This window comes from Mirounga leonina, unplaced genomic scaffold, assembly GCF_011800145.1.
Source record: "Mirounga leonina isolate KUSES-001 unplaced genomic scaffold, KU_Mleo_1.0 Mir_127, whole genome shotgun sequence".
Classification (NCBI taxonomy): Eukaryota; Metazoa; Chordata; class Mammalia; order Carnivora; family Phocidae; genus Mirounga; species Mirounga leonina.
In genome coordinates this window covers 69268614-69281449 of record NW_023270316.1, presented here as the reverse complement: position 1 = coordinate 69281449, position 12836 = coordinate 69268614, and the positions used below count along the sequence as shown (strand labels likewise).

Genomic DNA, 12836 nt, shown 5'->3' with positions numbered 1-12836 from the left:
TTAATAATGTTCAGACAAAACTTCAAATTCAGAAATCTTGATTTAAAGCATGTTCTCTTTGATGCAAATAGTTATTTACTCTCATTCTGACTGTACTTACCTGAACTCCAGTGAATGAGTCAATCGGAACTGGACTCCCATGGTCAGGTTTATTTTATTAGGTATTTAGATGTTTTGGATGAAAATATAATCCTTCAGAAGTTTTCACCCTTTGTTGACACCATGTCCTCTAGCACATATGCCCCCCCCTTTTTTTTATTCTGGGCAACCATTCGGAAATGTCTTTAAGGACTATGAATTGATTCCCGGAGGTTTACTCTAAAATGAATGGCATTGCCCAGCTTTTGTTGGCATAGTCCTTAATTGTGTGAGTGCTTTTAAGAAATTTTGCATCCATCAAGTGATCATTTGCTACATCTTGCTTTTTGATTTTCTACATCCCATTTGCTTGAGTTGTGAGTAAATAAAAGTTAGACTTGGAGAAAGACTTTGTGTTAGTCTGTGTATAAAGTACTTGGGTTTGGGATTGACATCTATTTGGAGCAGAGAAGAGGAACCTATGAGGCTGTTTTAAGGTAAGAAACAAATTAAGGACAGAGTAAGCAAACCCTAAGATTTTTAGGTTTACTTCCTGATGCTTCGTTATGTTGGAAGTCGCAAGTTTGAGGTTACCAGCTTGATAGCTCTGTTCAGACGGTAACTATTTCAAACTTTCCTCTGCATTCCTCTGTCTAGGGAGACAGTTACAGGATGCTCAATTATCATTCATTATTACATATTCCCAGAGGTCATCAGTAGCTTCCAAACCTGGCTGCACATCAGAATCACTTATGGGGCCTTTAAAAAAAAGACAGATTCTACCCTCACCAGAGGTTTAGATTCTGTTGGTCTTTTTGAGGCCCTGGAATCTGTACTTTTTATAGAGTTCTCTAGCTTTGGGTCATTTCTGGGCTTTTTCAGGCCCCTTCCCCCCAAAATAAATGAGTTAAAGTCAAGAAACAAGATCAACACCATAATCCTCCAGAATCGTATAATTTAAAGACTGTAGGCGGGGAGAGATCCAGTTAGGGATTATAATTATAGAACAAGGGAATGTTTATAAGCTGATGGAAGGAAATCACGAGAGAAACTTTTTGGAGCAAAAGCATTTAGAATCCATAAGAACACGTAACATGTAAATTCTTTCACTTCTCATTTACATAGAATCCCTTCCGCTTCTCCTCCCCAAGGCTGGGTTTAAGTCCACCTGGTAATTTACACCACAGGTGATACATGGAGGCTTAAAGAGAGCCTCCATGTAGGTTCAGACGATCTGTACGTAATGAGCATCGCACACCTATTGGGAGAACACTTCTTTCATGGTGGCTTGCTTCCAGAGGCACTCTGTGCCAAGACAAACCAGTATTTTCCTAGAGGTCTTCCTGGTAAGCATTTTCAGGCTGCATGTGTTTGCAGCATATGTCTTGAGGCAGTTACATGCTTGGCAAATACTCCCCACTACTAGATGCCTCCTTGATAACCACAACTTCCAGGCACAATGACACATTGTCTTTTAGGAGCTCTCTGATCTGCAGGTGATGTGTGCTTACGGTGTGCTTAATTCTGGTGCTGTACTTGATTCCTACCCTAACACAGCCTCAGAGGCTCTTTGTCTCTGAAAGACTTATTAATACAGATGAATGAATATATTCTATACTATGTTATGTCATGGAAAAAGAGTGAAAAGACATCCTTTTGGTACTGGCATCTATTGTTAACTGCCATATTTCTGTGATAAAACTTCAATACTTGTATTTCCTAAATTTCCAGAAAGAGTAATGTGCGTGTTATTATGCATATAAAATGTAACCACTTGATTACCGAAATGTTTCATTAAATATATCACAAACTAGTTCTAAAGGCTTCATGAGAAATACTGGATTTATAAGACCAAGGATGAAGAAAGAAACAAGAATCATCATCAGCTTAAGTTTTTTTATCACTTGAGGGTTTTGAATGAAATAGTGTTTAATATGATCATTTTAAAAGCTGGCTTTTTCTTCAAGGTGGAAAAAATTTCTTGGGTGGTGTCTAAAGGATATTTCTTGCTTCCCATAATATGGTAGTGTGGATTGACATTGACATTAAGGAAGGTGTATAGACCACGAGGCTACATTTAATGAGAGTGGTTATGTGATCTAACCTTCGTGCTAATACAGTAGCTATCAGTTGGCCAGGAGCCTAAGAACAATCTTTCCTGAAGCAGTGAGGTAAACTAAACACACCCAGGAACTTCCTTGCAACTTCTAAGCTTGTGAAGGTAGAAGTATCGGGTTTGGACTTTCATTTGCCCTTAAAAGTATTTGCAGTCATGCCACCAGGCCACCCAGAAGCAGAGAGGAAATTTTTATGAGTATTAGATTAACTGTTAAAGTAATAATTTAATTTAGATTTGAGGGTTATTATGGAACTATCAATTAAACATGCCAGTAATCCAGTTGATTTTATTTATTTAGATTATATTAATATAGTCTAAAATGCATGACATTTATTTAGCATCATCAGGGAACAAATGGTGTCTGAGGAAACTTCTCCCAGTCATGAAGCTTAACTCTTGAAGTGTCAAAACATTTTAACTTAATAATTGTGAACAGAATTCTTTCTGTTAATTACCTTAGTATTTTCTATATTATGTCTGTGACTATAGGATGCTAACATAGTTTAACCATGTCTAAATGAATTCAGATCATTAACAAATGTATTAATTAATGATTCTATAATATATGGCTACCTTTGGAGCTTTGAAATGTTGAGTCAACTCTTTATTTTTTTAACTATTTTTATTTATTTATTTGACAGAGAGAGAGACTGCGAGAGAGGGAACACAAGCAGGGGGAGTGGGAGAGGGAGAAGCAGGCTTCCCAGTGATCAGGGAGCACGATGCGGGGCTCTATCCCAGGACCCTGGGATCATGTCCTGAGCCAAAGGCAGACACTTAAGGACTGAGCCACCCAGGTGCCCTAAGGGTCAACTCTTTTTATACTAAGTTATCTTTAAGTTCCTATCCTTCAAAAGTTTTATGTCTGCTTTTTGTTGTTCCCGATTTTTCAGTTACTATGAGCCATCAGCCATCAGCTGTCACTTAATTCAGCTGTCAGTATGCCGGACTTTAGAAGCCTTCACCCATCCACAATTACTTTTAATCTAACATAGCTTGAGGAGGAAATTAGGGTGTTAGAATAATGTCCACCGTCAGAGAAGTAACTTCTCAGTGGAGATGGATGAGGTTAGGTGGGAACTCTATCAAAGTATCAAAGACTCTGAACTTTAATAGGACTTTATGCCATCTGTTTAGACTATAAGGACACCTTTGATTATTCATTACTTCAACTTGTACTAGGCCCTAGGGAACCCAAAGATGAAAACAATGTGGTTCATGCCCTAAGGATGCTCCCCAAACCAGTAAGTGCCTGGCTATCACAGAAGGACAAATAGACCATGGAGGGCATCAAATAAGACTGTAATCTCTGGAATTCAGCTGGGTTTTGAATAAGTGAAATTTCTAGGTAAAAAAAAAAAAAAGTAGATTATTTGAGGGCTGCTCTTAAATGTATACAAAGACAAATATGCTAAGGTTACCATTGGCTTAGAAGTGCCAATTCATTGTGTGTATAATATATATATATATATATATATATATACATACCATATCTTCTTTATCCGTTCATCAGTTGATGGACATTTGGGCTGTCTCCATAGTTTGGCTATCTTGCTATTTGCAATGATGTGGATGGAGCTAGAGTATATTATGCTAATGAAATAAGTCAGTCAGAGAAAGACAAATACCATATGATCTCACTCATATGTAGAATTGAGGAACAAAAACAGATGAACATATGGGAAGGGGGGAAAGAGAAAAAGGAGGGAGGAAAACATCCATAAGAGACTCTTAATGGTAGAGCACAAACTGAGGGCTGATGGAGGGAGGTGGGCGGGGGATGGGCGAGATGGGGGATGGCTATTACAGAGGGTACTTGTGATGAGCACTGGGTGTTGTATGTAAGTGATGAATCACAGAATTCTCCTCCAGAAACCAATATTGCACTGTATGTTCACTAACAAAATGTAAATTTTAAAAAAGAGAAAAAAATAAAAACAAAAAAAAGAAGTTCCAATTCATATTAAGGGAAGTACTAGACTAAAAATTAAGTGCAGTGACCCTGGGAGTTTGACAAACCTGCATCTGAATGACCTTGGGCAGTTTTGATTCCTTTCTGCCGCCTCTAAGCTGAAGATGTAATGCCTACCTTATTAGGTTGCTGGAAGTAATATGTGAAGAGTGCCTAGCAGAGTACCTGAAGCCCAGTGCCCGCTAATATTCTCTTTTCTGCCCTTTCTTCACCTTGCACCCCCCTTACAGGTTGTTTGGTAAGGAGTATCTGTAAAAAGAGTGAAAAATAAAATGACAAATACTTTTTTTTGATATTTCTATAAGACTGCCTGAAGTCATGTTCTTTTAATTGAATGACAGTCACATCATTTGGAAGGCTGCTCTAATAATAGCACCAGAGATTGGAAGCTGACAAAGTGCAAATTTTCAGTCAAGTCTTGATTCCAATTTAGATGTGGAAAGAAGAGAGTTGAAAAAGAATCCTTGTTGCTGAAAACACAGATACGTCCATAGGCACACTCTTGTATTAGAATTGTCTGGACCCCTTTGAGTAAAACATAAACCAAATACCACATGTGCACATCAGCCAACTCTTTAAAGGTTATAAACCCTGAATGTGTGAGACTCAGTGGTGCCATGGGGCATCTTTGCTGGCACCTTTGCTTGCCTGAAGTGTTCATGTGGGTACTTTGGACGTTTCTCCTTCCTGTGAAAGGCTTCAGTTCATTCCCCATACTGTGTTGTTCTGTAATTCCAACCTGTAATGCTCAAGAAAGCCTTCAGTGACCCTGAGTAAATCAAGAATAGAAAATTAGTTGGCTTTCATGCTCTTCGCAGCTGTGTTAGTGAAGACATAGATTTTCATTGACCCTCATAGAAGTCGTCTGTCAGAAATCATGCCCACTGAAAGATCAATTAGTTACACTTTTGTTTTTAAGTAACTTTGCAGTTTTCTTTCTCAGTCTCTTCACTGGTCTAAACCTGCTTTCGTTTGGGGGTGAGATACTTAATGTTCACCAATAAATAGTGGCTCATTCCTGGTCTTATAAATTAAGTTTTTTAACCAGTTGATTTAGGCTGTGCTTTTAAAATAATAGAACTATGGAATTAAACCCAATCGCTTTTCTTTACTGGTTGTATCAACAGATGTTCAGTGTTTCATTTTTCCTTAAGGGTGTATGGTTTCTCACTGACTCTTGGCTTCACATGGGGATTCTCTGCTATTGGTTTTGTCTATAAGAATTTAAGCTGTTTAAAGCTGTTTGTACTCGTGGCCAAGAGCTCCTAGTTCCCAAAGCAACGGTTTATCACCTGCCCTGTGTTATCTCTGCTCTTAAATTTCTTCAATCACAGAACACAACAGCGCGGGTGAGCTAGAGCTGTGGGTAAAGCGTGCATTCGGTATGCATGGGCTGTTTATGGTGAGCCGTGTGGGTCGGGCTCATGTTCCTGGAGTGCTTTGAGCAGCTTTACTAATCTGTCAGCATAGTATGTTCTCGTGGATAAATATAGACATACGGGCACTCTCTGAGTTGTAGGTCACTGTCTTACTGTGCAGCTAAAAATTGTCCCATTGGTATGAAGAGTCTGCCTGGACGGAAGGCCTGTTTTAGTTTGTCTTCTACTGTAGGTCTTTAGCACCTGACTAAAAATACACCTTGGCCAAAAATAAGAGAGCCCTACCTTGTGGCTGAGACACTTATGGTGCCATTGAGCAACGGGATCATGGAGTCCGTCATTATGTTTTTTTGCTTTGGAACATAGTCTTTGTAGCAGTTCCAGACTGTTCGTTTGGGTTCCTTTTCAGGCTCATGGAGATTACAACAGCTTGTTGGAGACGATCCTGTGTGATCAGCTTCATAAAAGGGCTTGGTAGGTATGAAGGGCTGGTGACATGTATGGCGTGGATCGTTGGTTGTTAAATGCTGAATGTAGGGGAAGGTTCTCCTAAAGGTTTCAATGGATGGGGGTGGGGGGTTGCCAACTGCAACTGCATGTGGGGATTTGCTTATAATGTCACTGTTCAGAGGCAGGAATATTGCTTTTTAAGTTTCTGTTTGGGATTGCAGTATTGCAGAGGTAACTTTTATATGTAAGTCTATGGAACAACAGGCTGTGATGTAATGGAATTTTTCTGTGCACTGAAGTTTCACTAAAAGATTCAGTACGACTATCTGTGCTGCAAAATTGCAATCTGTAAAAATAGCTTAGGATGTATTTGGAAAACAGGTAATACCATTGCATTTTGTATTACAGCAGAGTAGGATTTATGCTTGATTTCTTCTAAATATTAATGTAAATACTCAATTATTTTGTTTAAAGCATTGAAATAAGCCTGAGGCAGTTTTTCCTTTGCTTTTGGCTTCGCCTTCTCCAACATTTACAAATAAAATGTTTTCTTTTATTGTTTACAAATTAAAAAACAGGAAAGCATGGGTTAACCAACATTAAATGGGTCCAAACTGCATGCCTCTGCTTTTCTTTTATCAGAGTAATAGCCTGGTTACATTAGTTCTAGCATATAACCTTGTAAGCAATATTGTATAACAGTTTAGAAAAATTAATGAGAGAAAACTTCCATGACACAGGGTTAATTGCATGCATCTTGGATATCGACCGTTTAACTTTCTATTTAATGAAGGTAGGAAAAGTTAATTTGTAAATGGCAAAGGCACAACATATTGCTCTAATAGAAGAGAAATATTTTGTTTATTAATGATTTGGGAGATTTAATTACTTGTTAATTATTCTTCTGCACTATCTCTAAGGGAACTATTAGATATTTACATATGATACCATTCTGTTTCTAGGAATGAAATCTCTATTAGTCATTATTTTACTCCTTACTTTGTGGTTTATAAAAGTTGAGTGTGTGTTAAGGAACTTTTTTTTTCCCTCTGAGAGATTTTTTTTTTTTTTTTGATGTGTAACAAGTGTACAAGTTAAATGATAAAACTTACAGTTTCATGTATTTAGAAAAAATGCTGCATCATATTAGGACTTATGTGAACTACTTAGTATTTTTGTTGTTTGATATCTCTTGGATACGTTACTAACCCTTACTGTGTTTCCACTGAATGGACCACTCCCATGATTTGGCAGCCATCTTAACTCCTTTTTACTCACTGCCTTTCTTGCTCCCAGCATATAAACTTAACTTTTATAAGGGGTCAGTAACAACAAATATGTTTTCCCTGAATTCATAGATTTATCACAGCCTCACTGCCCTAGATTATAAACTTCTGGTAGGCATGTATCAAGTGAATTTTTTACATAGTCATTGTACATCTCTGTAACTATTTAAGAATCTAATGAAACCTAAAATCTTTTTTTTATTAAATGAGCGGTCATCGAAGGAAATAAGTGCATATGAACCAGGAATTTGTTTTGATGTTGACAAAATAAAAAACTAACCAGACTACAAAGGATTTCACTTATTCAGTTAATGTATTTAACAAACGTTGAGTGAGCTTCTACTGTATACCCTGCACTGGAAGTTCTTCCTTTACTACAGATTTTGGAAATGTATCTTTTGTTATCATGTATATTATATAATGCATATACGTAATGTCTATATCATATATATGTATATGTATATTATTGTATACATATGTATGTGTATATGTTATCTAATAGAATGCATATTGCAGTGCATATTGTAACTGTGTGTATGCATTTTATAATATAATCTGTATTAACAAAGACATATGTAGGATTAGACTCCCTTTCAGGTCACTGCCTTCATCATGTAATCTGAAAGGGGATCCTGCAGAGGCATAGCTAAAACTTTGCTTTATGACCTTCATTTGTCAAAATATGGCAGCTTCTGGCACTGCTCCTGGTGGCCATCCCTGTACATCCAGTCTTCTCTGTCCTCGTTGTCCCTTTAGGTTGGGCCCCTGTGTCATGCTCCCACTAGCACAGTGGCAAAAGCTTCTGACAGAGACGTTCTTCTCTTTCCCTTGATGCCCAGCTTCAGTATGGTTCTAATAAAATGGCTCAGAAAGCCGGGCTTGTCATTTGGGGTAATGTCTAATGTCCAGATAGTGGTCTGCAAGCGACAGCCTCTAGAGCCTTTTTGACCACGACGCACAGAAAAAAACACATTTTGCCTTATGACCCAGAACATACCCCCCATACACATCTGTAAGTGGGGACAGAGACTGAAAACGAAAGTTTTGTGAAATAGTGCTTACTTACCCTCACTGTGCAGGATGTCATCACCCTGCTATTTTCTCTTCTGTGGTTTTCTATTCTATCTCCTTGAACTCATCCTGATTAGCACCCAATAAATTGGTTTGATGATCGAGTAATGGGTCACAAGCTGCACTTTGACAACTGCTTTAAAGATTTCATAAGCCAGGCATGCTCAACACACTGATAGTCAAGTTCTCTACTGAAATGACATGCTGTCATCCGTGAGGCTATATTCTGCTCCCGGACAGATCGGTGCTTTATTTGTCAGCATCTTGCTTGGTTGCAGAAATAGCTCTCTCAATAGACTTAAGTGTGAGTCTTGGGTTGAATGTTGGGCTTCTAAGCTGGAGACAGGTCAGTGCCCTGCAGGAGGGTAAAGCTAGGTATAGGGAAGTACCAGGGAGTGGCTGGCCAGAAATGAGTGAGCCACCATCAAGTGTCCTTTCTTCCCTACTTATATGAATTCCTACAAGCCCAGCACTCCCCATCCCCATTCTCTTCCTTCTTGATGCCTTCTCTGAGTGTACCTATCATCGGTTATTTCCAGGCCTCAACTTCAGTGTCACCATCCCAGAGAGTCCTGCCCTGACCCCACAGTCACAGATATGTCTCCCCTGTTCCTTCACAGCAATTCCTATTTTGTAATTATATTTCTGGGTGTATTTATTTTCTAATGCCTGCCTCCCCTGCATACTACCAGCTCCCCCAGCTGTGAGGCTGTGATAAATCTATGAATTCAGGGAAAACATATTTGTTGTTACTGACCCCTTACAAAAGTTAAGTTTATATACTAGGAGCAAGAAAGGCAGTGAGTAAAAAGGAGTTAAGATGGCTGCCAAATCATGGGAGTGGTCCATTCAGTGGAAACACAGTAAGGGTTAGTAACGTATCCAAGAGATATCAAACAACAAAAATACTAAGTAGTTCACATAAGTCCTAATATGATGCAATGCTTGGAGTAGAGTGGGCCCTCAGTAAATATTAGCTGATTGAATAGATGAACAAATGAAATACATAAATAAATGAAGCTAACATATGCTCTCCTAAATGTATGTGCTCTTCCAACCTGACACTGCCTTGTGGCATCTTGTAGCTGAAAATACTACATTTTAAAAGTCTCTCAGATTGTCTTTTTAAATTTATCTTTGAATTCTCCCCAGAACTTTGCAGAGTAACTTATACATATCAAGTGTCGAAGAAAATTTGTTATTCAGCTAATTGATTAGCTGATCACACTCATAAACTTTTGAGACCTAAATATTTCTGAAAGGAGTCAAACTGTATTGTGATATATGTATGATAAAGGATGGCTGTGTAAATGACACCCCACATCCTTGTCACGTGTCCTAAGTGTAAAGAAACCCGTACCGTTCGTCCCACATTTGGTTCATGTGGAAGGATGTAGTTGGACCTGAGATCTGAGTGAATATTCAAACCTATGTGATGGAACCTGGATTAAAGGTCATGTTTGATTTTTAATGTATTTTTAATTGAGTTTAGTTCCTCAATGGAATAATGAAGGAATAATAGTATTGCTTCATTATTGCCATTATGAGATGTAGGGAACTTTGTACAAATGAGCCTTATCTTTTAAAAAATCTTTTATTATGATATTTTTCAAACACAAAAAGGGAAAGAATAATAGTACAATATACACCATATCACCATCACTCAGATTCAGCAGTTATCAAAACTTTGCCAGGTTTGCTTCATTTATACCTTCTTTCTCTTTGTTAAAGCATTTCGAATCAAATAGAGCAATCATTTCATTGAACTCCATACAATCAGTATACATTCTAGAAAATATGGATATGTTCTTACCTAACCCACAGTGCTAATTTCCTATCTAACCAAACTGACCATAATTCTGTGACATAACCTAATCTCCAGTCCATTTTCAAGGTGCTTTGATTGTCATTTTTCAGAAATGTCTTCTAACGGTTGCTGCTTCTGTCAAGATTCAGACAAGGTCCACACGTTATGTTTGGTTGTTCTGTCCCCTAAGTCTTCAATCATCCTACCCGTTTTTATCTCCTCCATTGACTTGTAGAAATTAGTGCAGTTGTCTAATAAAATGTACCTAACTTTGAATTACTTCCTTGCTTCCTTAGGGTGACATTTAACTTTTTCCTGTATCCTCAATGTTTTCTTTTAAATGGACATTAGCTGAATGTTTTGAAAACTTGATGAACGTGGACATAGGGCAAGTTACAACTCCCTCTCTGCTACGCTGCCAAAGTAATTTCTGTTCCAGTGGTAGGAGCCTGAAAGCCACTCTGTCATTCAGGAGTACGTAGCCAACATCACTTTCAGTGGTCTGGTATAGAAACTCTGACCAATATCCTGCCACTGGTAGGGAATTTTGAGAAAGCTTCTAGAGTTGATACTCTAAAAATGCTTCTTAAACACCTTAATTATTATAATATCTCACCAGGAAATCTATTTTGCATGTTTTCTTTATTGGGAAAGGGTGGTATGACTGGACTTTAGGTCCATCTGTATAAGATTAACTTACTGTCTTCCTTCCTGTTTCAGTAGACCCCATCCAGATTCCCATCTTCATTCTTCTTCTCATAATAGGTCCAGTGGTCTTTAATTTGTATTGTCCTTCAGACAGCCCTTCTTTAGCCCACCCTATACAACCCCAGTTCAACATTCTTCCCAGAAACCTGCTAGCTCCCAGTTGTCCTCTAAATAAAGTCTAAACTCACTGGCTTGCCATTCAAGACCTTAATTCTAATCATAAGAGCCAGAAACCTACATTTTTATAGGACTCAGGAATTTAAGTTTTTCATATATATACTTGCTCAGTTATTTCATTCACAATCAGATGGGTTCAGTTCAACAAATATTAAGTAAGCACAGTTGTTTAATTAATTACTCCAGGCACTATGCTAAGTGCATGGATTAAAGACAAGATGTAGTCCTGTTCTTAAGGACTTTACAGTTCCTTAGTGAAAAGAAAGCTTGAACATGTGTGCTAAGATAGGCCTGTGTGGTAGGAGGATAAAGGGAGGGAGGGATGAGGAGAGACTCTTAGGAGATGCCTCCATGCACCTTTCATGCTATTCCCTCTGACTAGGTTGCCCCTTTCTCCTCTCTGCCCATCAGAATCCTACCCATCCTTTAAGACCTAGGTCAAATGCCATCTATTCCGTAATGTCTGGTTAATCAGTGGCCCAGAAAAGAGATGATGCTTCTGTCCTTCACTAGACCTAGTATAGGGTTTTGTGAAAGGCAGACTCTCAGTACATAATTCTTTTTTAATTACAGCACAAGTGTTGGGTTTACAGTTAGGAATAAAGGCAGGCTTCCTCACGTGTCCACCTGTAGTATAGGGAGTTGCCAGTCTCAAGAAGGTGATTGGAACCAGAGAAAAAGTAGAAGGGTTAGGATCATTTGTAAAGCTTTCCTCCATAGAGAGGATAGATGATACAATCTCACCTAATTCATATTAATTCAAGGGAAGGCAAGTGTTAATTTTTTTTAATTTTTGTATTTGAGTATAATTGACAGACAATGTTACATCAGTTTCAGGTGTACAACAGTGATTCAACAAACTTATATGTTATGCTCCCCACAAGTGTAGCTCCCATCTGTCACCATACAAGCTATTACAGTACTATTAGCTATATTCCCTGTGCTGTGTCTTTCATTCCTGTGACTTACTCATTTCACAGTTGGAAGCCTGTACCTCTCACCCCTTTTGCCCATCCTTGTACCCCTCCAGCTACCATTAGTTTGTTCTCTGTATTTATAGGTCTGATTCTGCTTTTTGTTTGTTCATTCATTTGTTTGTTTGGGGTTTTTTAGATTCCACATGTGAGTCAAACCACATGGAGTTGATCTTTTTTTTTTTTTTAAAGATTTTATTTATTTATTTGAGACAGACAGAATGAGAGCACATGAGAGGGGGGAGGGTCAGAGGGAGAAGCAGGCTCCCTGCTGAGCAGGGAGCCCGATGCGGGACTCGATCCAGGGACTCCAGGATCATGACCTGAGCCGAAGGCAGTCGCTTAACCAACTGAGCCACCCAGGCGCCCGGAGTTGATCTTTTTCAGTCTGACTTATTTCACTTAGCAGAATACCCTCTAGGTGCATCCATGTTGTTGCGAATAGCATGATCTCATCCTTTGTGTGGCTGTGTAATATTTCATTGATATATCACTGTATATATATATATATATATACTCTGCCTTCAGCTCGTGACCTGAGCTGAAGGCAGATGCTTAACCAACTGAGCCACCCAGGCGCCCCTTCAGTGTATATTTTTATATAGTCATGGGATATTGGTGCAGAAAGGAAAACCTGGCCTGGCCTCTTTAAGAATAACAGATAGGGGCACCTGGGTGGCTCAGTCATTAGGTGTCTGCCTTCTGCTCGGGTCATGATCCCAGGGTCCTGGGATTGAGCCCCGTATCGGGCTCCCTGCTCTGCGGGGAGCCTGCTTCTCCCTTTCCCACTCCCCCTGCTTATGTTCCCTCTCTCG

The 12836-nt window shown here is 38.8% G+C and overlaps 1 protein-coding gene across 11 annotated transcripts in view; it reads left to right on the top strand.

The window, feature by feature from the left end:
• Positions 1 to 12836, top strand: part of FRY (FRY microtubule binding protein) — a 347615-nt gene that overhangs the window by 109795 nt on the left and 224984 nt on the right. The window contains exon 1 of one of the 11 annotated variants that reach the window (XM_035003589.1): positions 5958 to 6022. The exons of the other annotated variants lie outside the window; for them this stretch is intronic. Within the exon in view, the coding sequence (XP_034859480.1) occupies positions 5962 to 6022 (61 nt within the window). The 5' untranslated portion in view covers positions 5958 to 5961. Of the gene's footprint in view, positions 1 to 5957; positions 6023 to 12836 lie in introns of those variants that run through there. 11 annotated transcript variants of the gene reach the window in all.